Source organism: Canis aureus, chromosome 32 (genome assembly GCF_053574225.1).
Source record: "Canis aureus isolate CA01 chromosome 32, VMU_Caureus_v.1.0, whole genome shotgun sequence".
In the NCBI taxonomy this organism is placed as follows: domain Eukaryota; kingdom Metazoa; phylum Chordata; class Mammalia; order Carnivora; family Canidae; genus Canis; species Canis aureus.
This window is the reverse complement of record NC_135642.1, coordinates 36,145,883-36,168,686: the sequence shown is the minus strand read 5'-3', so window position 1 is coordinate 36,168,686 and position 22,804 is coordinate 36,145,883. Positions and strand designations below refer to the sequence as shown.

Genomic DNA, 22,804 nt, shown 5'->3' with positions numbered 1-22,804 from the left:
ACAAACATTGAGAGTATGGGGTGCCTTAACTGCAAATGGCTATGTATCACAAAATGAAAACTTTATTTAAAAAAAAATTATGCATGTTCCTTTTCCCCTGATAATAATGCCTTTGTGTTGCTTTTAAAAAAAAAAATGTTTCTGAACACTTAAAACATTGTTTAAAACACCGGAATGCTGGTTCTAGTGATTGTTGAAACATGAGTGTGGTTAACCTTTGCGAAGGAACCCCTGAGTGGTCTTGTTTGTTGTAATGGCCCTGCCACTATATTTGACCCAGACCTATGTCTGTGAGTTCTTAAATTACTCAGAATTGAGAGAATATGGTAATTGCTAGTGACTTCTTTTTTTATTTTTAAGAAGTTTTTATTCAAGAAAATTCATATTTTCAAATAATTATTATGAAGAAAATGCAAGCATGAGTAAGATATTGTCTGACAGTAACAGTTTTATAATTAGAACTTTTATAATGAGGAAATAGCCACTGTTTCTTCATAATGGTCATTTTAACATTTTAAAATGTAAATAACACATTTCAGTGATTGTATTGTTTTCTTTTCAGATAGGAACCAAGGCTTTAGCCTTCTTAGCTCATTGGCTGGAGCAAACCATAGCATTGGGTCAGCAGAGACGTGTCATTCAGAGGTAAAGATTCTTCCCAAATCCTTTCATGCTTTAGTTTTCATTTCTCTTTGTCAGTATGAGTCTTTATACCATTTATCATTTTTTTTTCCTTTCCATTTGAGAGGCAGCAGACAATAGTAAATGAAGGATAAAAAGAGAATCTAAAACAGTCATCTTGTGCCTGGTACCTGTTGAGAGAAGGCTAGTTCAGCATTAAAGCAATAAGCTCTTTAAGATGTTTGCAATTTGGGCTGTTCCATGACATTTTTTTGCTAGAGTGCTTTAAAACATGTGCTAGGATTCCTTTGAGACATAAAGTTACCTCCAGATATTTATAAAATAAAATTGATGGTTCTTTTTCAGTCCTTACTATGTATGAGGCCCTGTACCAATCTGAGGCAGGGTCCCTGCCCTCAGTGGGTTTCCTAGTCTGACTTCAGCCTTCTGTTTCAAGGACTTTGGTTCAGGTATACTTTGGTCAGCATGCCGGCTCCAAGAGCAAATAAAAGAGTACCAGATTGTATTCCCAGGCATCTTTTTCATCACATTTTGAGTAAAACATGGCTCTTAAAGGAAACAGAAGTCAGTTTTAATAGCCAAGAATAGCAGCAGAATCATAACACTTTGTATTTTTTCCTTGAGGGAAAATACTCCTGACTTAGTGAATGTTTAGCCTCTTATTGTTACTATATATATATATGACATTAATCCTTCTTCCATCTCTCCTTGTCTGTAGCTCCTATTTATTACTACTTCTCTAAAGCCAACCAGGGAGTGGAAGTGTGAGCCTTTTTGGCTTTAGTTCTGAAATAGCCTACTATTAAGTTATTGCTTGTGTGTCTTTTCCTCAACAGCAGCCCCGTTTGCCAGCAGCAGCTAGGACTGAATCTCTCTTGGAGCATCGGGGTGGTGCATCTAACACAACAGACGCTCAGGCTGATAGCATCGTGGGTAAGTTCCTCCTCTGACTGCCAGGAGACAGCTCTGTGGAACTTGGAAGAGGTGTGGGACATAAATCATCCAGGGGGAAATTGACTTTAAACATGAACAAGGGAAGAAAATTGATAATGTACCCCAAGTGAATGTAAGCCTTATGGACAGCTATCAGAAAAGGAGGGAGAATAACCATATAAGCAATCTGTGGGTACCATTTTCTCTCTGATTCGTATAGCAGGATCTTGATTCAGATAGACAGAACCAGGTGGTGAAACAGCTTTATATCTCCATATTCCAGTTTTTTTCATAGTATTTAACAGTTGGCAGAATTGATGGTAACAAGAATAATACAAGTGTATAAGCCCTTTCACATCCTTTGAAAGTTCTTTTATAGCCACTTTCTTGTGTTTGGTAATGAAATTTGGCAGAAAAGTTATTTTATGGATATTAAGCTGAAGCCCAGAGCAGTGTAATAACTTGTCCAAGAGTATCTAACAAGAAGGTCCTGGAGCTGAAACTAGAATCCATTCTGGTGTCTAAAAGCCAAGAAATGTAGTTTACAATAACTGTAAATGTCCCTTTGTTGGGCAAATACTGATATCTCTGCTCTCTCTTTGTACCACAGAGGCCCCATGTGCAGAGTTTTCAAAACTCTTTTTCTGACTAGAAGAGAGTCCATGTAGAAAGTGGTTGGTAATAGAAACATATTAAGAAGGAAAAAATTACATATAATCTCTTTTCTGTTTAGTAAATTCACCCTTGTCTTTTCACTTGGGTCCTTCCTATTGGCTTTAGACCTGCTAAAGTCTCTGTCATTAAAAAAAAAACAATAACCACACTTTAGGAGGTAGGGAAGACAAGAACTAACCTAAATAACCTGGGGAAACAGCATTCTGACTGGGTACCAGCAGGCCCAAAACAGAAACAACTGAATGGAAATAGTGAACTCTGCTTAATACATTCGATTGTCAAAGCAGTATGGTTTAGAATATGTAATTTGTAATTACATATGTAATATGTAATGCTTCAGGGTTGAAAAAATAAAATAACAGGGAATGAGAGGTAGGTTTCTCACTTTCCAAGAAACTGCATGTAAGGAAAGGAGAAGGCTTAGATGAACCCTTTGGTACTGGGCTAGAACTTGAAGGTATTAGCATGATGATATACTTAAAGTTAGAGCAATAGAGCAATAAACAGTGATGTGCATATGCATGTGTTAGTATGCGTGTGTGTGTGTGTGTGTGTGTGTATATATATGGATTATATATATATATCCTATCAGTTTCCACTGAGAGGGCCTGGAAGCCCCCAGCTTGAATAGCGGTTGACACCCTTAGCATTTATTTTTTATTTTTACTTTTTGAAAGATTTTATTGATTGATTGATTGATTGACACAAAGATTGAGAGAGAGGCAGAGACACAGGCAGAGGGAGAAGCAGGCTCCATGCAGGGAGTCCGATGTGGGACTGGATCCCGGGTCTCCAGGATGACACCCTGGGGCAAACGGCGGCACTAAACCTCCGAGCCACTGAGGCTGCCCAACACCCTTAGCATTTAGATCTTGCTTTTAATACATCTTCCAATAAAGGATCCACTTGAAGAAGTGATTGATTCGAGGGCTAGGGCAGGAAAAATGCAAGGTGATGAACCTAGTACCATTTCACGGGGCCAGAAAGTAAGGAAGGTACTGACAAAAATGATGGGGATGTGTTGAAAAGGCACCGAACCAACCTGGGAGAGCTTCTAGGGGCCAACACTGGAACAGTTTGACCAGCAAGAATGAATTTAATATTGGGCTGCAACCCATAGAGTAAAATAAATATCTGTGAATCCATACTAGTATAAGAAATAACTGGATTAGAAAGGACTGCTCTTCTTAATAGCAGAATTCTAATTAATACCTGTAAAAGAATGAGGGAAAGACAAATCCTCACCACACACCACAGTAATAAATGTTGTGGCCAGGATCCACTGATGAATGTGAAAATTAGTTGATGAAAGTTTTAGAAGAAACATGACATCTGCATCTTCCAAAGTATCTCTCCCGAGATATTTACTTATTACAAAGACGAAAATAGTAACTTTGCACTGAAAAAACCTGTCAGATAGCACTTCCAGTGGCGGTAAGCCTCACCAGCTATAAGGCGCCCGGACATCACGTGCTGCCTAATAGGGGCACCGGAAGGGCTCATCATGTTTCCGGTCTCTGCCAGAGGTGCGTAACCTCAGTCTCATAGGAAAACTTCAGACAAACCCGTATCAGGGGACAGTCTACAAAATAACTACCAAGGACTCTTCAGAAGTGTCAAAGCCATGACAGACGAGGAAAGGCTAAGGGATGGTCACACACTGAAGGAGATGATACAGATCTGGTGGCCAAATGCTGTGTAAGCTTCTGGAACAGGGTGTTAGTGAGAGAGCTGACAAAGTTTGAATGAAGTCTGCAGTTTAGTTAATAGCACTGTACCATTGCTAACTTCTTGATGTGTATCATTGTACCATGGCTAGGTAAGATGTTAATGCTAGGGGATGAAGGTGGAACCCTACTGCTTTTGCAACTTTTTTTATAATACTACAATTATTTGAAAATTAGGGGAAAAAAAAGGCAAGACTCTACCAACAAGAGTAAAACACATGTCAAGCCCTGCCCCTGTCTCCCTCCTTTCTTTAATAAGCTTTCTAGCCCTCACCACACAGTACTCTTGAGCTCACTCCCACCAAGCTTTTGCCCTATTTACCACTCAAACACTTCACCAGCAACCTCCAGACCACTAAGTAGATACTTCCCAGTCCTTATCTTGACCCCTTGGCAGCATTCAGTATTATGGATCAGTCCCTTTTTAAAACATTTTCTCTTGCTCACCCAACACTTCTCCCAACACTTGGAGTCCTGGACAATTAGGTTCAAATCATGGCTCTTCCAGTAGTGGTGAGATGATCTTGAGTTAAGTTATTTAGCTTCTGTGGGCCTTAGTTTCCCTTTCTGTAAAATAAAAATTTTCCTCATAAATGGTTTTGCAAACATGAAATGAAATCACCAGGTGCCAGGGTGGCTCAGTCCATTAAGCATCCAACTCTTGATTTTTGACTCAGGTCATGATCTTGGGTTCATGGGATCAAGCCCCACCTTTGGGCTCTGCACTCAGTGGGAAGTCTGCTTGAGGATTCTCCCGCCCACCTCACTCTGTCCCTTGGCTCATGTGCAGTCTCTCCCTCTCTAAAAAGTATGGGATGAATTCTAGGGAAGGAGACTTGTGAGCTGGGCTGGCTAGGGGAAGGTGTTTGGCATGGAGTGGAGAGTGAGTGAGAATTCTGATTAAAGACAAATTTTGATGAAGAGATAACAGGCTGTGGTAGAAATAATAAAGGATTTTAGCTCTACTTCTGAGTATCTGTAATTTTAGATGAGTTCTTTTTTTTAAAACCCAGCCTCTTCGTGTGTAAATTGCAGACATTGGTATCTGTCCTATCCCCACCTTACATAGTGGCTGTCAGTAATCAATGTGAAAATATTTGTTGTATGGGAAAATATGGTATAAATTCCAGACATCTATTGTTGATCATTGCATCTTAGTGGAGAGTGGGGTCTTTAGAGTTGGAAACACCTGAGTTTCCAAGTTCACACCAGTTGTGACCTTGAGCAAGTCACTTCAACTCAAAGCTCTAGTTTTCTCATCTCAAAAATTAAACAGTATTCTTTGCCTCGGTGTAATGTTGTATGGATAAAAGAAGTTGCTCTGCATTGGGGAAGGCCAACTAGCAGCTCAGGAGGGGGAAGGCTGGAACACATGGGGTATTCATTCAGCGAGGACTCCCATCAAAGCGAGGATTGATTGCCTTAGGACTGTGTAGTTAGCACACATGTGAGTGATAAATTGCAAATAACGTGACACATCCTTTTTTCAGATCCCATGTTAGATCTGGATATTCAAGAATTAGCCAGCCTTACTACTGGTGGAGGAGATTTGGAGAATTTTGAAAGACTCTTTTCAAAGTTAAAGGAAATGAAAGGTAATTGGCTCCATCGTGTCTAACACGTTCCCATCTTGGTGCTCCTCTATTTTATATAGTAGGATTTTGTTTTTTAACTGTTGATTGGATTCCATGTTCTGGTCTCAGCTGTCTGTGGAGACACTTGGTGACTGGGGGACCATGCCATCTTCTGGTAGAAATTCCCTGGGGAAAGTTTTCCTCTTTCTTCACTCTTCCCTCTTTCTTTCCCATCTCTTGCCTCTCTTGGTTTTCTTTCAGTGTGTCTCATTAACCTGGAATCAGTAAGACCCCTCTGCCAATTTACTCACATCATCCCCATGTGGAAAATCGGGAAGACTTAAGCTCCCTAACATCTGTAATGACTACTCCATGAGTATTTGTCTTTGAACCCCGTCTCCCATCTTCTAGTGTTAGAACATCCATACACTCCAGACTCTCCTGTGCTATTAGATGAATTTCTTAAGATATATTTTCCCCCTAGACAAGGCTGCGACGCTTCCTCACGAGCAAAGAAAGTTGCATGCAGAAAAGGTGAGACGATCAGTCAGGTATTTATTGAGTATCTACAAAAAAGTCCAGTGCTATTAGAATTATGTATCACACTCATTGACTTCTATTAAGTGTCTCAGTGTGAACTTTTCATTGGGTATTAACTTGGAACGAATTGAATGTTTACACAGTAGTGATATAATTGCTGTAGTCAAACCCAGATTTTTCAAATGTATGTTGAATGACATGGAACTTTCATTGAGACTCAGGATGTTTGCCTTTTTAACTGTTGGGCTGGAAAACTCTTAGTCGTTTGTTTTGTTTTGTTTTGTTATTACCAACGCAACACATGTTCTTGGCAGGAAATGTACGTGGTTTATGGTATTTCATTGTATGAATGTGTCCTAATTTATTTATCCATTTCCCTTTTGGACATTTAGGTCATGTGCATTTTTTGCTTCTATAAATAGTGAAGCTGTGCATAACCTCATACATCCATCACCTTTGTATAGAACTCTGATTTTATCCTTAGTATAAATTTCTAGAAGTCCCTCATCAGGGTATGCAAGGGTTTTTGATATATGTGGCTGGAGGGCACAGTAATAGAATTTTAGGCCTTGATCAGTTCAACATATTGACTGACTCATGAAACAAGCTGTAGTGTAGCTGTGGCCTAAAATGTGTTGCATGCTTCTCTCCACAGGTGGCCAAAGCCTTCTGGATGGCAATTGGGGGAGACAGAGATGAAATTGAAGGCCTTTCATCTGATGAAGAACACTAAATTATTCGTGCTAGGGTCTGACTGTCTGAGATACTTCCCTGCTCCACCCAGTTCTATTTTGCTGAACTTCCCATCACCATGTTGGCCACCTGACTTAGTTCTAGGGCCCCCTTACTTTTAGTTTTTAATAGAAGATAGTAGGGCTTTTCTCCCTTGGTATATTTTAAGGGAGTGAGGAGTATAACGACAACAAGGAGTGAGGGTTTTTCAAATACACCATTTCTAGGAACAGGAGTGAAATGAGGCTCAGCAGCCTGTGTGATTTGCCCAAGTTGAAAGAGAAGGCCACCACGCCATTCCCGGTCCACCTTTTATGTAAATGTCCTCTGCAGTTACACTCGATTACTGCAGATCAGGAGCTGGTGCTACCTTTCCTAGGACTTCTGGACTTTCTGCTTTCAGGGAGCTTGCTGCTCTGAGCTTTGATGCTTTCGATGGCAGGAAAGGGTGCAGCTGCTGATTTGATTTGTGCTGTAGTCGAGATGGGGCCAGAGTCAGTGGACCTCAGGTTAGTCTCTAGCTAAAAAATGCCTCTGGACATTTCATCTGAAATAGAGGGTCTCAGCTCACACTAGACACTAGAAATTACTGAGAAACGAGTGTGAATTTTTAGACAATGATAGAGGAAGCAAAGGTGTCCTTCTCTGGTAGAGAAAACAAACCCATCTACCTTGCTGGGTTGCTGTTGTGGGGGTACAGGCAGGGGTTTTTGTTTAAAAGAGAGAAGGGAACTTCAGGAATTCCCGGTTCTGGGCCATTGAAGCAGTATATGATCGTATCCAGAGGCTTTTGCATTAGTCTCGCCAGGAAGAAACTGTTCTTCCTTAGAACTCTTGAGATGTCAGAGCTCTGCCATCACACTTTATACCCCCAAAACAAGGCAGTTTCCCGCCTCTCTGTCTCTGAGAGCCAAACAGATCACTGCCAAAATAGTCATACTGCAGTGTGGGTGAGCCAGGAAAGGATGTGAAAGGTTAGGCAGTGAAGCTCTGAGGACCTATGTTACTTCTAGGGCTGGGGGGACGAGTGGGGGCAGCCCGAGGGGAACTAATTGCCAGAGGGAACGTTTCCAAAGGAAGGGTGGGAAATAGAGCAAATTTAAAAAAATCCCTATTTCTGTGTTTGTAGATACTTGGTAATGCATGCCATTAACCTTCCCTGTGGTAGTCCCTGCCACGGTTCTAGACTAGTGCCCCATGGCTCTAGACTGACTGGATGGTGCTGGCTAAGAACTGATCCTGGCCTACTATGGACTGTGAACTCCTTAGGTTACCAGCAGAAACAAGTTTCATCCTCCCCCTCCCCCGGTGCACCGCCTTCTAAGCACTACAGAAAGAATGGCAGGAAGAGTGGAATGCCTCAGGTTCTGGACCAGGGCAGCTACCAGGAGGGAAGGTTTCAGTGATTGGAGCATTCAGGAAGAGCTGTCATCACAGGCAACATTGGCAGTTACCTTGCTTGGTGACTCTTTTTTTCCCCCTTCCTTTTCTTTTTTCCCCTCTCTTAACTATTGTAAAGGTCTTTGAGACCATAGTTGATCGCCAATTCCATCATTGTTTCTTTGAGGTGACATTAAGCTATTGATTAAGAATGTAAGGGAAGTTGGCTCTGGGATTGCAAAATGAAAGACAATGTTCTTCTCAAAACATAAAGGGTTCCAAAAAATACATCAGGTCACATGGTTAGGAAAGACAGATTAGAAAAAGCTATGAATGTGATTTTGTGGATTGAACAAAGCCAGGTGATTAAAAAATGATTTATTTATAAAGTCTACTAATGTGTGTTATGATTTTGTTTTTTAGTATTGGATATGTTGGGGGAAGCCATACTTTCAGATTAGGCATAAATAGTGAATAATCGGAGACTTTGTCAAACTCACAGTTTTGGAATCAACCACGTATGTATAATATCAGCTCACCTTTTCAAGACCTCAGCTTTCTGGGGCTGTTGGCCCCTTCCAGGGGACACAGGGATGAAAGTGTCCAGTGCTTGTCCACTAAAGGTCCATGTTAAGAAGAGTGATCATGAGCTAATAGTGCAATAAAAGTTGCCGTTTACCAGGGCACCTGGGCGGGGGCGGGGGGTGGTCTCAGTTAAGTGTCCAACTCTTAGTTTCAGCTCAGGTCATGATCTCAGGGTCAGGAGATCGAGCACTGCATGGGGCTCTGTGCTGGGCATGGATCCGGTTTAAGGTTCTCCCTCTGCCCCTCTCCACCCCTCTCCCTCTCAGGAAAAAAAAAAAGTTGCAGTCTATCCAACATGACCTATGCACGCGCCAACACAAGTTACTATGGACTGTCTGGGATTTAAAGTGAGAGACTCGTGTTTTTTTTCCCTGCAACATTTCTCTCTTTGTGTAACACACAGGCACATAGTAGGTCCTGAATTTTTGGTTTTGATTTGCATATGCTAGTTTGATGAAATTGATCACAAATTTGAAGGTCCAGAGTGTTGGAAGGTAGGGAGAGACAAAAATAAACTCCCCCCCCCTGAGAAAATCATGTGTTATGTAATAATTTTAGAGTGATGAAGACATAGATATTTTTATAATTTTAAAATGTTATCCTGCCAGAGTATGAGAAGATTGACAGAACCAGTTTGCTTTCTCTCTATTTATAGAACTTGGCCACATCTAATTCAGAGAAGCAAGAGATTCAGGGACGCTAGACTTGGATGGCTGAGTAATATGGAATGTGGTTCAAGGACCATCGAGCATGTCAGGCCATTGCTGCAGACTACTTGTAACATGTGAAATGTGATATATGGCTGCCTTCCTGTACCCACTGTGGAGAGGTGAGGATAAATATCTTCGCCATAGCTTGTCAGATTCCTTTAACGTTAGGCCAGTCTCTTAACAATGGCCATCGAGAGAGCACGTGGAGTGCCCCTTACCCTGCGCCTGCCACGGAAAAGCAGTCTTAGAAGAATCACTGTCTAAGGGTAAGATGAGAGCTCCATGAACTATTCTGAGTGCTTACTGATGCAAAGCTAAATTTAGCGAACATGTGTCTAGTGTGGTCAGAGGTTCTGATTCATTGAACATTCTGATTGATGGAGACAGAGCTTCAGAGACTTGTGTAACGAGTCAGAGGCCTTCACCCCCACCCTACATTTAAAGCAGTCAAACAATTTAGGTGTGGCATTCGGTCACTAAATACCAAATCCTATGAGAGGACGCTAGGTGGAGAAAGTGAAAAATCTGGTCCAGTCTACCACCTTCATGCAGGACGGGTTGGAGAACACCCTAACGATGAGCTTTCCCAGAGTTTGTACGTTTCCTAAAAGCAGCAGGCTGGGTGTGCAGGGCGAAGTTCACGTTTTGATTTAGATTCCACTTGGGGTTTGGTGTAGTAGTGATCCATCCTGGCGTCTCTGGCATCCAAGCTGTTGCAGTAAAGGTCTTAGAAATTCTCAGTTTCGTATTTTTGGCACTACCTAGCTTGTTATTAATATCATGAGTCTTGCTGTTAATGTAGATCTCTTTATTTGGAGTTTAGTGTGTGTGTTTGTAGCATTAAAGCCACATTCTTCTAGGCTAGGAAGCATCTTGCATGATTCTGCGGTGTTTTCTGAGGTGCAGAGTGAAGAATTAAGAGTGGTAAAAGCAACCTCGTGGGCCTTCGGTTAGACCACCACTAAGCCTCGTTCCAGCTGCTAATGGTTTGTCATTCTACCTTGTTTCCTGTTGGAACAGAATTGAGTCACAACCTGGACCTAATGATTATTACCGCATCTTTGGAACACAGGTTTGGGAAGAAAAATTTTTCCTCTAAAATGTTGTTCTATCTGTATCTGTCGAGAGGTCCAGACCCTCTCTCCCCCCAGTCACGGATCCGGGAGGCAAAGGCAGGTCACACAAGGCTGTTCCTGACTGGCCTCCCTGGTTCTCTCCCGTGAAGGAGGTGATCAGTCATTGCCTCTCTCTTCTCTCATCAGCCAGGTGGCTTTAATGCTACAAAAATGTGGCCTGAGGGAGGCCTGGGGTAGGAAAGGGCACAGTGTAGGAGACCATTCTCTTCCTCTGAAGCCCAGGGATGTGGTCTGCACTTATCCTGCCACTGTGGAAAGCTCTCAGGATGTCATCAGTGTTGGTTAGAAGGCTACAAGGCTGGAGTTGAGGGAGAGCAACTGTCACATGTTCCTTTACCCAGATGAGAGCCAGAACTGGATTCAGGGTCCAGCACTAATTGTGAACCTTCTTGGTACCAGGCTGTTCCATGTGTAGCAGAGCACATGTGGGTAAGGATGCAGCTTTTCTCTGGAAGTTCCTTGTCCTAGCCAGGTGACGGGGGTGGAGGGGGGAGCAAGACAAGCCACAGAGGTAGGATGCGAGGCCGCAGGTGAGGTGCTGTGAACCCTCAGTTGCTGCAGGAAGGAGCAAGCGGAGTGGGCTGGGGAGAGCAGAGAGTACATCTTGGAGCGGTCTTCTCAACCTTGAGCCCAGCAGGGCCCCACCCCGGAGTTTCTGGTCCAGTAGGGTCCAAGCAGGGCCTACGTAAGTATGTTTCTACCAGCCAGGGTGGTTACTAAAGCTACTGGCCAGGGCCCAAGCTTGGAGACCCACTGACTTTGAAGAAGTTGAGGCCTAAATTGGGCCAGGGGCTAGGGTATGAATTGGGGCAGATGGATGAATAGAGGCAGGAAATTCTTAGTGGAAGTTGCAGCATGGACAGAGGTATGGAGAGAAAGCAAGGGGTTATGTTGGGAAAACCCACATAGGCCAGTTAGAGAAACGGTGGCAAATAAGGCAAATTCTCTGAATTTGGAGAAAACCTTGAAATACTACTTCGTGGAGCCCCTGCCTACTCAAGAGGGAATCAAGGAGCCCAAGGGGTTTAGAGTGGAAAGGGCATCCAACCAGAATTACATTCCTGGGAAATCTGGCAGCAGTAGTAGCCAAAACTAATTGATTAGCGCGATCTGCCTGAGAGCTGTGTTGAGGATTCTGAGGCTTGAGAACAGACTGAGTACCGGGACTCCTGCTTTCTGCCGTGGATAAACGGAGTGGTGGTAATTCTGCTGCGTGCCATCCTTGGACTAGAAGGGGACAGAACGTTAGGACAGCTGTGATAAGCAGTAATCAGAACTGTATTTTGGGGGCATTCCTTCAAGCACGTGTAGGGGGGCACAGGGAAGCAGACATAAAAGATATTTCTGAGGTAGAACCTGCTAGATAGAGACACTAACTGATTCATTTATTCAGCAAAAAATGGTGGCCCGAAGAAGGCAGGAGTACAAGAATAAGCTGTAAGTGCTGCTCTCCAGGAACTCCGAGCCTCGAGGGGAAAACACACAATTACCACACAGTTGGGTGGACTGGCGATACATCTGTGAAAGGCTTCCTAGAGTTGTCTGACCTGAGTCTCAGCATTCATGAAAGTTCTCAGGTGACCTGCTGGGGTGTCAGGCAGGCCCAGGGGCAGTGAGCACGGACTGGGGAGGAGGGCTTGTCATCATGGAGAGGAGTATGTAAGGAACTACACCGCCCGTTCATTGCTGGGCTGCAGACTGAAACAGTGAGCTGTGACGGCCAGATAGGGGCCAAGTGAGGAGAGCCCAGTGGTCCGTGAAAAGGCTTGAGAGCGTGTGCTGGGGCCCAGGTGGGGGGCATCTAAAGTTATGAGGGTCACAGGGCAGTGTGGATGATGCATTTCCTGGAAAGCAGGCAGAGGCTGGGAGCTGTTGGGGAGCTGGTGCAGGTGTCTGAGTGCGAAGGACCCGAAGTGTAGGGCCGGGAGAGAGGACGAGCAGGACTGGGTGGATGTGGGAGTGAAGGAGTGCAGGGCTGTCAGGCCAGAGGAGAGGGAGGTGGTTTAATGAGGGCAATGATGAATTCCCTTTTTATAGTTGTTGAGTTTTGAGGTACTGTGGCACCTCCACGCACCAGTAGCCAGTAGGCTGTTGGATACAAGTCTGAAACTTAGGATTGATGTCTGGGCTATAAATACTGACTTGGGAGTCATTAGCATCAATGTGGCTTGAAATCATGCGGGGAGATGAGGTCACTCAGGAAGGAATGTCAAGTGCATGCAGTGGTCTAGGAACACCGACCCGGAAGAAGTAGGCACAAGCCCAAGAAAAAGAGAAGATGGCATGAGAGGGCCAGGGAGAGCCAGGACCTCTGGGGAGTGGGGCCCTTCTGAAAGGGAGGGGATGGAGAGCACAGGAGAGAAAGGTATCGAACCACTCGGGACTTGGACGATAGGGGAGAGGAACAGGCCACTGATAAAAATTGGGAGTCTGCAGGGTGCCAGCTTGAGAAAGATGATTTGGGTTGGGGCTGTTGTGGTTTGGATCTCGTTTACTAGGCAGCTGGAATTTAAAATCGTGGATCTGAAGGAACCGATTAGGTTAGAGGCATGATTTGAGTCATTTGCTGAGAAATGCAGGCTAAAACCTTAGGGAAGATAGGGACAGAAGGGTAGAACTAGTAATTCCGAAGGTCGGAATTTGATACAGGCTGTAGGGGCCAAATCTCCAGGTCCAGACGGGCCAGCCCGAGGAGATAGGCTTCCCTCCTGGTAGGGAAGGTGTTTATGGCGTTCCTTAGCAGGAAAACGCATAGAAGGAGCCTGGCTAAAGGATTATAATCTTATTTCTTAATCCACATTATCTGGGGTAAGTGAAAATTCAACCAAGTAGTGTTTCTCCTTGGGGAGTTTTCATGGGCACGGACAAACACCTCAGAGCTGCAAAATGTGAAAACCTACTTATTGATGTGGCTTGAAACTACCTCAGTGCCTATGGGAGGATGAATCTGGTGCCACTCACTTCCCCTGCTTGAAGGTCTTCGGCAAGCAACTGGTGCCAACGCAGGGGTGGCAACAAGGGGGTGGGTGTGGGGCAGCTGTGGGAAGCAAGGGAGATGTACCCAGGGTGAAACTTCTGACCTCTCCTGGGCTGAGCCCCAGGCTCCTGCAGGCACGGGAGGACAGGCTGGCCCTCGTGGTACCCTGGGAAAGTGAGAGAGGCTGGGTGGGGCAGAAGGGGGGCTGGGGGCATTTCTGAAGCCCCTGGTACCCTTCGGGGCTCCCCTCCCTCCCCCAGCAAGAAGAGACTGCGCTCCTGGCACAGGAGCTTTTCAATGAAAAGTTTATTAGATGGGCACTTTCAGGGAAAAGAGAGCGAGGACACAGATCTTTAACAGGGGTACAATGTTTAAACAGGTGCTCTGCTCTTAAGATACAAAAGTTAGAAAAATCTAAAACACTATAAATACGTACATGCTTTTTACAAAGGTATTAAAGGTCAGGCTGGCTGAGAAGTGAAGGTAATCACCATCCTCCACATTCCGCCCCCCCTGCCCATGTCAACACCACCACAGAGTCTGGAACAGCCGAGTTGCCACAGCAGCAGGGAGAGGTGAGTGAAGAAGGGCAGGTGGCTCTGGTTCCAGCCCTCTGGGTGAAGTTCTCACCGCTCAGGAGGGAGAGGGGCTGGGTTCGGAGGCCTCCCCCCCGCACCCCCCTGGGAAAGGGCGTACAGGCGACTCAGGCTGCCACGTGTTTAGTCAGCCCAGGGTGGTGGCTTTGGCTGCTGGGCCACTGCGCCCTCCACCAGCCTTCACACCTGGCTGTGCCCCAGACTCTTCCCAGCCACGGCCCTGGGGAGGAGAGACCTTTGCTTTCTAACTTTCTCCAAAAAATTAAATAGTTCTCTGTCTTGAACAGTTTTAAGAAATTATTACATAAATATAAAAACACCAGAGTGCTAGAGTGTACATTACTTCAGCATTAAAAAAAAAAAAAAAAAAAGAATCAATTACAGAATCACTGAGCGAGTTTCTCAATCCAGTTTACACGGTAGGCGAGTTGATGGGAGAGCTGTGTTTCTGGACAGTTGCCTGCGCGGCGTCATCTCCCCACGGACTGCCACCCTTCCATCAGACTCCTCCTCTTCTGGTTGGAACCATACCCTCTTGTGTACATGTTTTGCTTCCCCACCCTCTTGAGAAGCAGTTGATCCTCCTCAAAAGGATGATCTAGAAGGGAACATTCATGCCACAAAAAGAAAAACGGTACAGCGCAGCTGTGTTGAGGTTTTCTTCCAGTAAAGTGGGGACAACACATGGAGCTCTTGGGGTATAGAACTACAATCACACCCGCTCTTGCTACCGGTAACCCCCTTGGAAACCGGCCTGTGAACAGTCCCCAGATTGCTCTTCCTTCCTCATCCTTCTTCAGGACGACAGAGAGGGGCCTCAGGTGAGCTCTGGCCCTGCAGAGACAGTCACGGTGCCTCAGGAAGGGCAGCTGGGGACCCGGAGCGAAACCCTACCTGCCTTCTCCCCAGACTACATACATGCATGTGCGACACGCACACACCACTTAAAGCCTGTTCCTGCAGTTGAGTAAAAGCATTTAGCCCTGGAATACGTCCAAACTCTAGGAAGCCAAGGGAAGATGGAGAAAAGAAACTAAGCACAAGATACGTGCTATAGCTCATTCCAATACATTAATGATTTTTTAAAAAATTAATCACCACGGTCAATAAAAAAAACACACAGACAACATGAGGATGACGGGAAAGTCTGCCAGCAGCCTTGCCCTCATGTGTGTGCTTCCTCAGAGAAGAGTCAAAGTCCCTGCTCCTGACTCTAGGCTTGTCTCAAAATGTCAGCTCGTCCACAGCCCGCCAGGAAGGTGGCCAACTGAGATGATGTTCCAGCACAGGCCTGTAACCCGAACCCGCTGGGGCAGCTACCTACTTTGCTTGTGCTGGAAGGCCCTAAGTTACTAAAGTTAGGAAGGGGAGGGTGGGGGAGGAAAGGGAAGAGAACAGAAGCCGGCTCCTGGGGGAGGCAGGGAGGGAGCCCGGACAACTACTTCAAACTGCTCTCCAACATCCCTCCCCTCCTTAGATGGCCCTATTTTCTCTCTACCCCATCAACTGTTCTTTAGAAAGCTCTTTTTTAACGTGGAAATGCCATTCATTCAACAGGATTTTCAAACTAAGAAAACAAGCTTTGTGACTTGAATGAAGGACACTGATGTTACACAAGCCTCAACACACCGCTGCAGCCTTGAGGATGGGAAGGACAGCCTGTCCTCACCTCTAGGTATGACTGAACTTCCAGAGGTGGGCTTACCTACACTTTCACCTCCTCCTCCAGGGGTCTAGTCTGGAAAGGAGAGGGGCCAAGGCGGCTTCTGGAGAAACACAAAACTAAAACGTCATGCCTCCTAAAAGTAGCCTTCAGCTCTGAGCATCGGGGGTCCTGAGACACTGTCCGAGCGCAGCCACTGGATCGCCCAAACTGTGCTGTACCTGAAGCTGGTTCCCAAGTAACTGGAGGACAACTGTGTGCCCCAGGAAGGCCTCAGGATCAGGAAGCCGATGGAGAATGCAGGCCCGCAGACACCGCTGCCGTGGCTTTTAGGGAGGGCATAACGATTGCACGAGCAGAGGTCACGCTGGAATACACCACGAGTCTCAGACCTGACCAGGAGCGGGAACGCACATCCAAGAGGTTCAGGTGGCTTCCTGGAAGCAGCAGTCCACAGATCATTTCACAGCAGGCAAACTTCGGACCCGCGGTATTTGATCCTCTCAGGTAGAGAGGAGTTGCATGGTGTCTCGGTTCTGTGTCAACAGCCCCGTGAAAAGATAAGCATATAGGTCTGGCAAGGTGCTCCTCCCATCTCTTCCTGTGTCCTTAGGGAGCATGGAGAGCAGCTCTCCTACCTGGAAACCATACAGCTAGAGCTGCAGAGGCATTAGGATCCTGTCAGGGAGGCATCAGAAAGCCCCAACATCTCCATAAGGCATCAGAAACGTCATCACATTTGAGATACAGACCTGCCCAAAGTACATACTTTCTCCCCTTCACCTGGAAGAAGACAGGACTTCCATAGGAAATCCCTTTACTTTTCCTGGTAGAAATCCATGCAAAAAGATGGGATAAAGTCATTTCATACAAAAAACAGCAACAAGGGATAAAGTACCAATTGCAAGGGGCAACTCTGTCTGCTGGATCCTGCAAAAGGCCAGTAGAAAAGGAGGGCTTTTTTTTTCCAGTTGAAATAATTTATAATAGTTTCCTCGCTAATTACCACTGGGAGCAGTACTTCTTATACACAATATAGCTGCTAGAGTTGTCACTGATGATCCTCTGCCATGAGCTAGATAATCTTACGTCCCAGGGGAAAGACAGCAGACCTCTGCACCAAGCCTGCAATTTTCAAAAGTGTAAAAAAAATTTAGTAGCCCTTTTCATTGGCCTGCATTGGCCTGCGATTTTTCCCTCCTGGTGAATTTGCTTCTGTTGATTTCAGTTCCCAGAGGTGCTGGCAGGTGTCTTCTCAACAAAACTTGGAAAAGCTTCACCTTGAGAGAGAGGTTGCTGGGCCCCCCGACGCGGGCTTCCCAATCAGTGTGCCAAACCCAGGATTTTTTTTTTAATATAAAATAAACGTTTAAACGAGCATACTGATCAAGCTCATTTAATTAATGCAACTGACTAGGTAAACCAAGATAGCTGGATGCGTAAGAATAGCAAGTGAGCTCTTACAGATGACTGGAGACCCACGCCATGTCATGCTGCCTTAGCTCAGATGCTGTGATGCGACAGCTGCCTCCTGCTTCATGTGACTACTTCACGTAATTCCAATCTCTGAGATTAACACAAGAAGATAAACTATACATTGCATAAGCGCCGAGCCTCAGCAGATCTCCCAACCGTTTGAAGTTGAGAAAGGACAAATGTAAGAGAGGAGGTGTCTCACCAGCTTTCCCCACTGTCCCCGTGCGCATGTTCTGAATGCACTGGCTCACACTTATCAGTCTGCTCTGCGAGGAGAGGAGACAGATGAGCCCGCCTCCCCAGCCCCAGTCAGCCCCGCTCCTGGGGTGCAAGGTCTGCTGGAAGGCTGGGGCTCAGGAATGCTCAGTTGAAGTGTTCGTTAAAAGTGGCAGAGGGCTGGGCCTGAGGTTTGCTCATGCCCTTGCAGGCTCCACCCCACCTAGAACACCCAAGGTGAGCTTCACACTCCAGTCTGGAGCCGAGGGCCATGTCCTGCTGGACAGTGACATCCTAGATTGCTGTCATTAAAACAGAAGGGGGCTGGCGGGGGGGGCAGGTGGTGAACTACTACCTGTTTGCTCAAGCCACCAGAGCAGAAGCCATTTCTTGCCCTTCAAATTGGGGCCAAAGGGCAGATGTGTTCAGCAGACACAGCTGTTCATAAAATCCATCTCTGGGTTTGCTTTTATGTTTTGGAAAACAGGTCGGCGCCGCTTTGATGGAGGAAGAAAAATTTCTTCTTCATTGACAATAGTGAGTTGAGTTCCAATTTCCTCCACCTCCTGCACGGCCTTTCCCCCCCAAGCCCACCCTCCCCCCCACCCTCCCCCTTCACACCCAGCGTCTCTAAGACACACTGGAACAGCGGATGCTCGGGGAACCCATCTGGGTGAGGACCTTGTCAAGCCACTGCAAGGGCCCGTTCAGGTGCAGCTCGATCCAGCAGGGGGTGCTGGTCACTGTCTGTCTCCTGCAAGACAGAGGGACAGGGGTGGGGTGGAAGACTTCAGAAATGTCCAGAAGGACACACATACAAGTCAGAACACCTTTTCCTGCTTCGGTGAGGGTCTTCTTCCCAGAGTCAGAGGTAGGTCCATGGCGCCTCGCTAGCCCCTGCTCCAGAGGTCTCAATAATGGGCTAAGACCACTGGACCAAACTCCTCCAGGAAGAACCTTGAGTAAATCAGGTTCTCTTGCTGGGGAAGGAGGTAGCCCTTCAAGGGTTAAACGTGTAAGGCAAATTCTAGGGTGTCCCACTTGCGCCCCCCCCCCCACCATCCCATTTCTGTGACAGGCCTCCCAGTGAAGAACTTCCGGCCTGAGCAAAGGTCTCCCTAGGGTCCCATCTGTCCTGGATGGGCAGCCCATCTCCAGCCCCGGATCCAGTCCCAGCAGGCCATGATGACGTAGGTCTGTCTGATTGAGGGGTGTTTTTTGCACAGTGCCGACAGAGCCCACATGCCATCAGTTCCCCATGTGCTGATATAATTCCCATCTATGGCCTTATTTTGGAAAATCTTACGAGCAGAGCGAGCCATGGAACAATTACTGGAAAAAACCAAGGCACACCACACGTTTCTTTTCCCCAAAGCACTTTGTCTAAATTCAGGCTGGTTGATGACGCAGCGCCGCAGGCGAGCTCCCAAAGGCTATCTGCTGAGGCCGGAGGCGCTGGTGCCAGCTGGAGGTGAGAGGCCTGGGCCCGGGGCCCTCCCCACTTTGGGCCATCTCACAGGAGGGATGAAACCTTATTCTCTTTGGCCCAAGAGGCGGAAGGAGGGCAAGACTGTTCTGGGAAGGGGCCGCACCCGCCCGTTAGGCCACTCTGCAGGGCTGCCAGGTGGCGGTGACGTGGTGGGCCGCACAGGACCTGATGTGCTGGCAGTATGCGTCCCGCGTGGTGACACAGTGCCCCTAGGGAAAGGCTTCCGCCACCGAGGGGCCTCTTCCCAGCACTCAGAACTGCAGGGCCACGGTGCTGCGCCAGGTCGAGGGCTGCTAGCCTGAGGCCACCGCCCTCCTCTTGTGGCCTACGCTTCGCCCAACTGGAGGTTTAGCAATGGGCCTGTGGGGTACCTCTCTGACCTGAGGTGCCTGAGGAGTCTCTGGACTCAAGTCTGGGTGTAGGAAGAGCAGAAAGACCTCTCTCTGGGTCTTTGCCACTTCCCCACTAAAGGAAAAATACTGTTCCCTTCCCCACCAAAGGAAAAATATTAATTTTGTAACTTTTCACTCTTATCCCATTAATGCTTTCAGCCAGGGCTAAAAGGTGGGCTAAAATCTCTCTCGGGCTGGGCCTTCAGGCCTGGGCCCATCTCCTCCAGCTATGGTCGCTGGGCCGTAAGCTCCTGAGCTAACCCTCCAGGCTTGACCACTTTGACTGGTCAGTGGGTCACTCACCGTGGATGTCATGGAGACCCCACAGACCAAGGTGCTGTGTTCCCTGGCCCCGTGGGGCAGATCCAGGGAACAGCAGCTAAAATACGGTAAATAGAAGAGGACTTCACGGACCGAAATCCTCTAATGAGAATCTGACTTTCCATAAGTCATGCTCATCTGGATTTCATTATAAACAGTGGCCCAGTGCCAATATTGAAATGGGTTTGGCCTGGGTGCAGAATGACTACAAAACAAAATGGATTCCAAACATCTGGAAAAATGAAGAGAAGAGGGGAGTCACTTGCAAGGCGCTGGCCCCAGCTGACGTGTGGGCACCTCTGCGTCTGCCACAGGAGCGGGGGGCTGGGCAGGGGGAGCGTGGGGCCAGAGGGGCACATGGCCCTGGCCCTCGCACACCCCTGTCTAGCTGGGGGAGGAAAAGGGACTGGATTCCCTAAACCTAAACTAGAATGGTCTGAGACAACAGAGCAGACCAGGTGGACCCGACCATTGCCATGTTTAAACCAGTATTGAAATTCTGAGAAAAACCTTTCTCAGCAAATAACCTTCATTTTTTAATGACTACCCAAATCTCCCATCTGCCTCTCTGTTTTAATACCCTAGACCCCCAGGGTCCCCCGAGTCAAAGGCAGAGCCCCAGAGGAGGGAAGAACAATGGGATGAAGACTTAAGTCCCTGGAGAGGGACATCCTAAAACCATCTGCCCAAAATGAACAATGAGGAAGCAGCCAAGAGGCCTAATTTCTGGGCTCAGTTTTTTCACGAATGATGTGACTTCAGGCAAGTCACTTTCCCTCCCTGGGCCTCGGTCCCCTCGTCCATGCACAGGGGGTGATGCCAGCATCCCCACCCAGGGACATGGTGAGGAAGAACTGGAGCATGTCTGTTTACGATGCTTGAGAAACTGAAGTGCTGGGCAAACAGTGCCCGGCTCTTCCTTATCTAGGTGGCTCAGGCCCTCATGGCCTGCCAGGCCGTGGCCTCTGACCCTTGGCCCCTGCTCTCTGCAGTGTGGGTGGCCTAGCTCAACTCTGAGGAGCCCCTGCTCTGCTGTCTGGGTCATGTGCAGTTGGGTCCCCGTGGTATGTGGCACCCAGATCTGACCTGTATTCTGCTCCCCAGCCTTTGACGAAGCTCATGCGGATGGTACACATCCGCGTCAACTGGTAGACCGCCTCGAAGCCCTGGTTGACGGATTGAGCCAGGAGGGCGGCAAACTCCTGGTTGTTGAAGATCTTCAGGTTGCACCCTGCCAAGAGAACAAAAACCGTGCTCATGGGGACAGAGGCATGTGCGTCCAGTGCCCCACTCCTGGCTGAAGCCACCCCTGGGTCATCCAGAATGGCATAACTCACACGGTTCAAGTGGCACGCGGTTATTCCATGCACTGGCCACACACTCCCCACTTGGCACCATGCTAGGGACATGCCCCCTTGGTCCCTGCCCTTGATGCCATCCCCACCTCAAGGGAGAGGTGCTGCTGACGCACGGGGCGGATCAAACACCGGCCTGTAAGCTCTAGCTCCCAGAGCCAGGGAATGCTGAGGAAAACTGTAAAGTGGGCTACCAAGAATAAGAGTGATGGTTTGGAGAGCTGGGCCTTGCCCTGGGCAAAAGGGCCAAGGCAGGACTCTATGGACCCAAGCCAGAACGCCCATGGCTGTGTAGGGCATGGCTGGCCACCCGGGGAACAGGAGCCCTTGACATGAGATAGAAGGAGTGCCAGTAGAAACAGGCCAGGTGAAGGGCCATGCAGCTTGTCGCTCCCACAGGAGGCTCAGCAGAGGGTCCCAGGCTTGCCTGGTGAATCCACCTGAGACCAGGAAAGAGCAAATGACTGGGGCCACACTTTGGCCTTTGGGCACACGGCTGGGTCAGGGTGACATTCGCAGCAAAGTGAAGATGTGTGTCTAACCCTCCAGGCAGTAAAACCAGAGACAGGCACAAATAAAGTTTATAATAAATCTCCTGAAATCCTACCACCCAAGTGCCAGGAATGTATCAATCAGAAAAAATAAAGACAACAGCACATGCTAGAAATACCCAAAAGGTGAGCTAAGGTGGCGTTTAGTAACAGGCCAGCACTGGACTCTTAATTAATCTTGCTGTGGGACTGGACCCGGCGCTCTCTGTTTGTAAACCCGTGTCTCCTTTGTCAGATGGGAGGCTGGCCTCGAAGGTCCCTCTATGCGCTAATGAGCCCCACCACAGCCAACTCGGCCCTCCCCAAAAAGGTGGGGGGGAAGGGAGCGGCCACAACAAGCCAGGAATACATCAGAGCTTCCGGTTCTCATTCTCTCCAAGGGGAAGTGTGGTGACAAAGGGCAGCAAGTGGGCCCTGGCTCCCAGCGGAGCCAAGGAGCACAGGAGCACTGGACTCGGCAGTCACACAGTCCTAAGGCTCATCCCAGCTCAGCCACTCACCAGCTGTGTGCCTCTGGGCAGCTGGCTTCACCTCTCTGAACCTGTCTCCTCACCTAAGGAGCCAGGATGCCTGGAGAGAACTAATAAGCGAGAGCAGAGAGACAGATGTGCTCTGCAGACACGACCACAATGCACTGAAACCGCGGGGCACCGTTGTTCCGGACCTTCTGCATGCTTAAGCTGACCCTGCCCCAAAGCCCATCGCCCTGCTATCCATCTGCCACCGAGACAAGAAAACATGTGGCCCTCAGTACCAGCCGGGCACAGCCCACGTTCTGCTAGCAGCGCGGCCGGGGCTGCATGCCTGTGAGCAGGGGGCTCGGCTGGCGCTCCCAGCCTTGGTTTTCTAAGTCAGGAGGCCTAGATGGGATCAGTCCCCACCCGTGTTGCTGCGCAGCCGTGGCCCTATCCAGCCACCCTCTGGGGTGCAGCCCAATACCCTTTCTTGGGGCACAGGTGGGAATCATCAGCTCTGCTCAGAAAACCTCCAAGAGGTCCCCCAGAACAGAAGCAAAGCTTTCTCGTGCCCTTCTGTGGCCTGGCCCCATCGTGCTTTCTAGACATTTCCCATCTCTTACATGGCCTTCCCCAGCCAGAGTGCCACCCAAACGTGCCCTACTCTCCGTGACCTCTG

General features: G+C 47.7%; 2 protein-coding genes across 5 annotated transcripts in view; one reads left to right on the top strand and one right to left on the bottom strand.

Moving 5' to 3' along the window:
- Positions 1–8,597, top strand: part of AAGAB (alpha and gamma adaptin binding protein) — a 52,774-nt gene extending 44,177 nt beyond the window's left edge. Inside the window, exons 6-10 of one of the 2 annotated variants that reach the window (XM_077881624.1) lie at positions 563–645; positions 1,479–1,575; positions 5,468–5,572; positions 6,036–6,085; positions 6,747–8,597. In XM_077881624.1, coding sequence (XP_077737750.1) covers positions 563–645; positions 1,479–1,575; positions 5,468–5,572; positions 6,036–6,085; positions 6,747–6,824 — 413 coding nt within the window. In that variant the 3' untranslated portion in view covers positions 6,825–8,597. The remainder of the gene's footprint in view (positions 1–562; positions 646–1,478; positions 1,576–5,467; positions 5,573–6,035; positions 6,086–6,746) is intronic. The other variant, XM_077881625.1, reaches the window with a different exon arrangement.
- Positions 8,598–13,902: 5,305 nt separating this feature from the next.
- SMAD3 (SMAD family member 3) overlaps positions 13,903–22,804 on the bottom strand; it is a 118,276-nt gene continuing 109,374 nt past the window's right edge. For all 3 annotated transcript variants that reach the window (XM_077881612.1, XM_077881613.1, XM_077881614.1), the window contains 2 exons: positions 20,851–20,995; positions 13,903–18,316 (listed from right to left, as the gene is read on the bottom strand). In XM_077881612.1, coding sequence (XP_077737738.1) covers positions 18,193–18,316; positions 20,851–20,995 — 269 coding nt within the window. In that variant the 3' untranslated portion in view covers positions 13,903–18,192. The remainder of the gene's footprint in view (positions 18,317–20,850; positions 20,996–22,804) is intronic.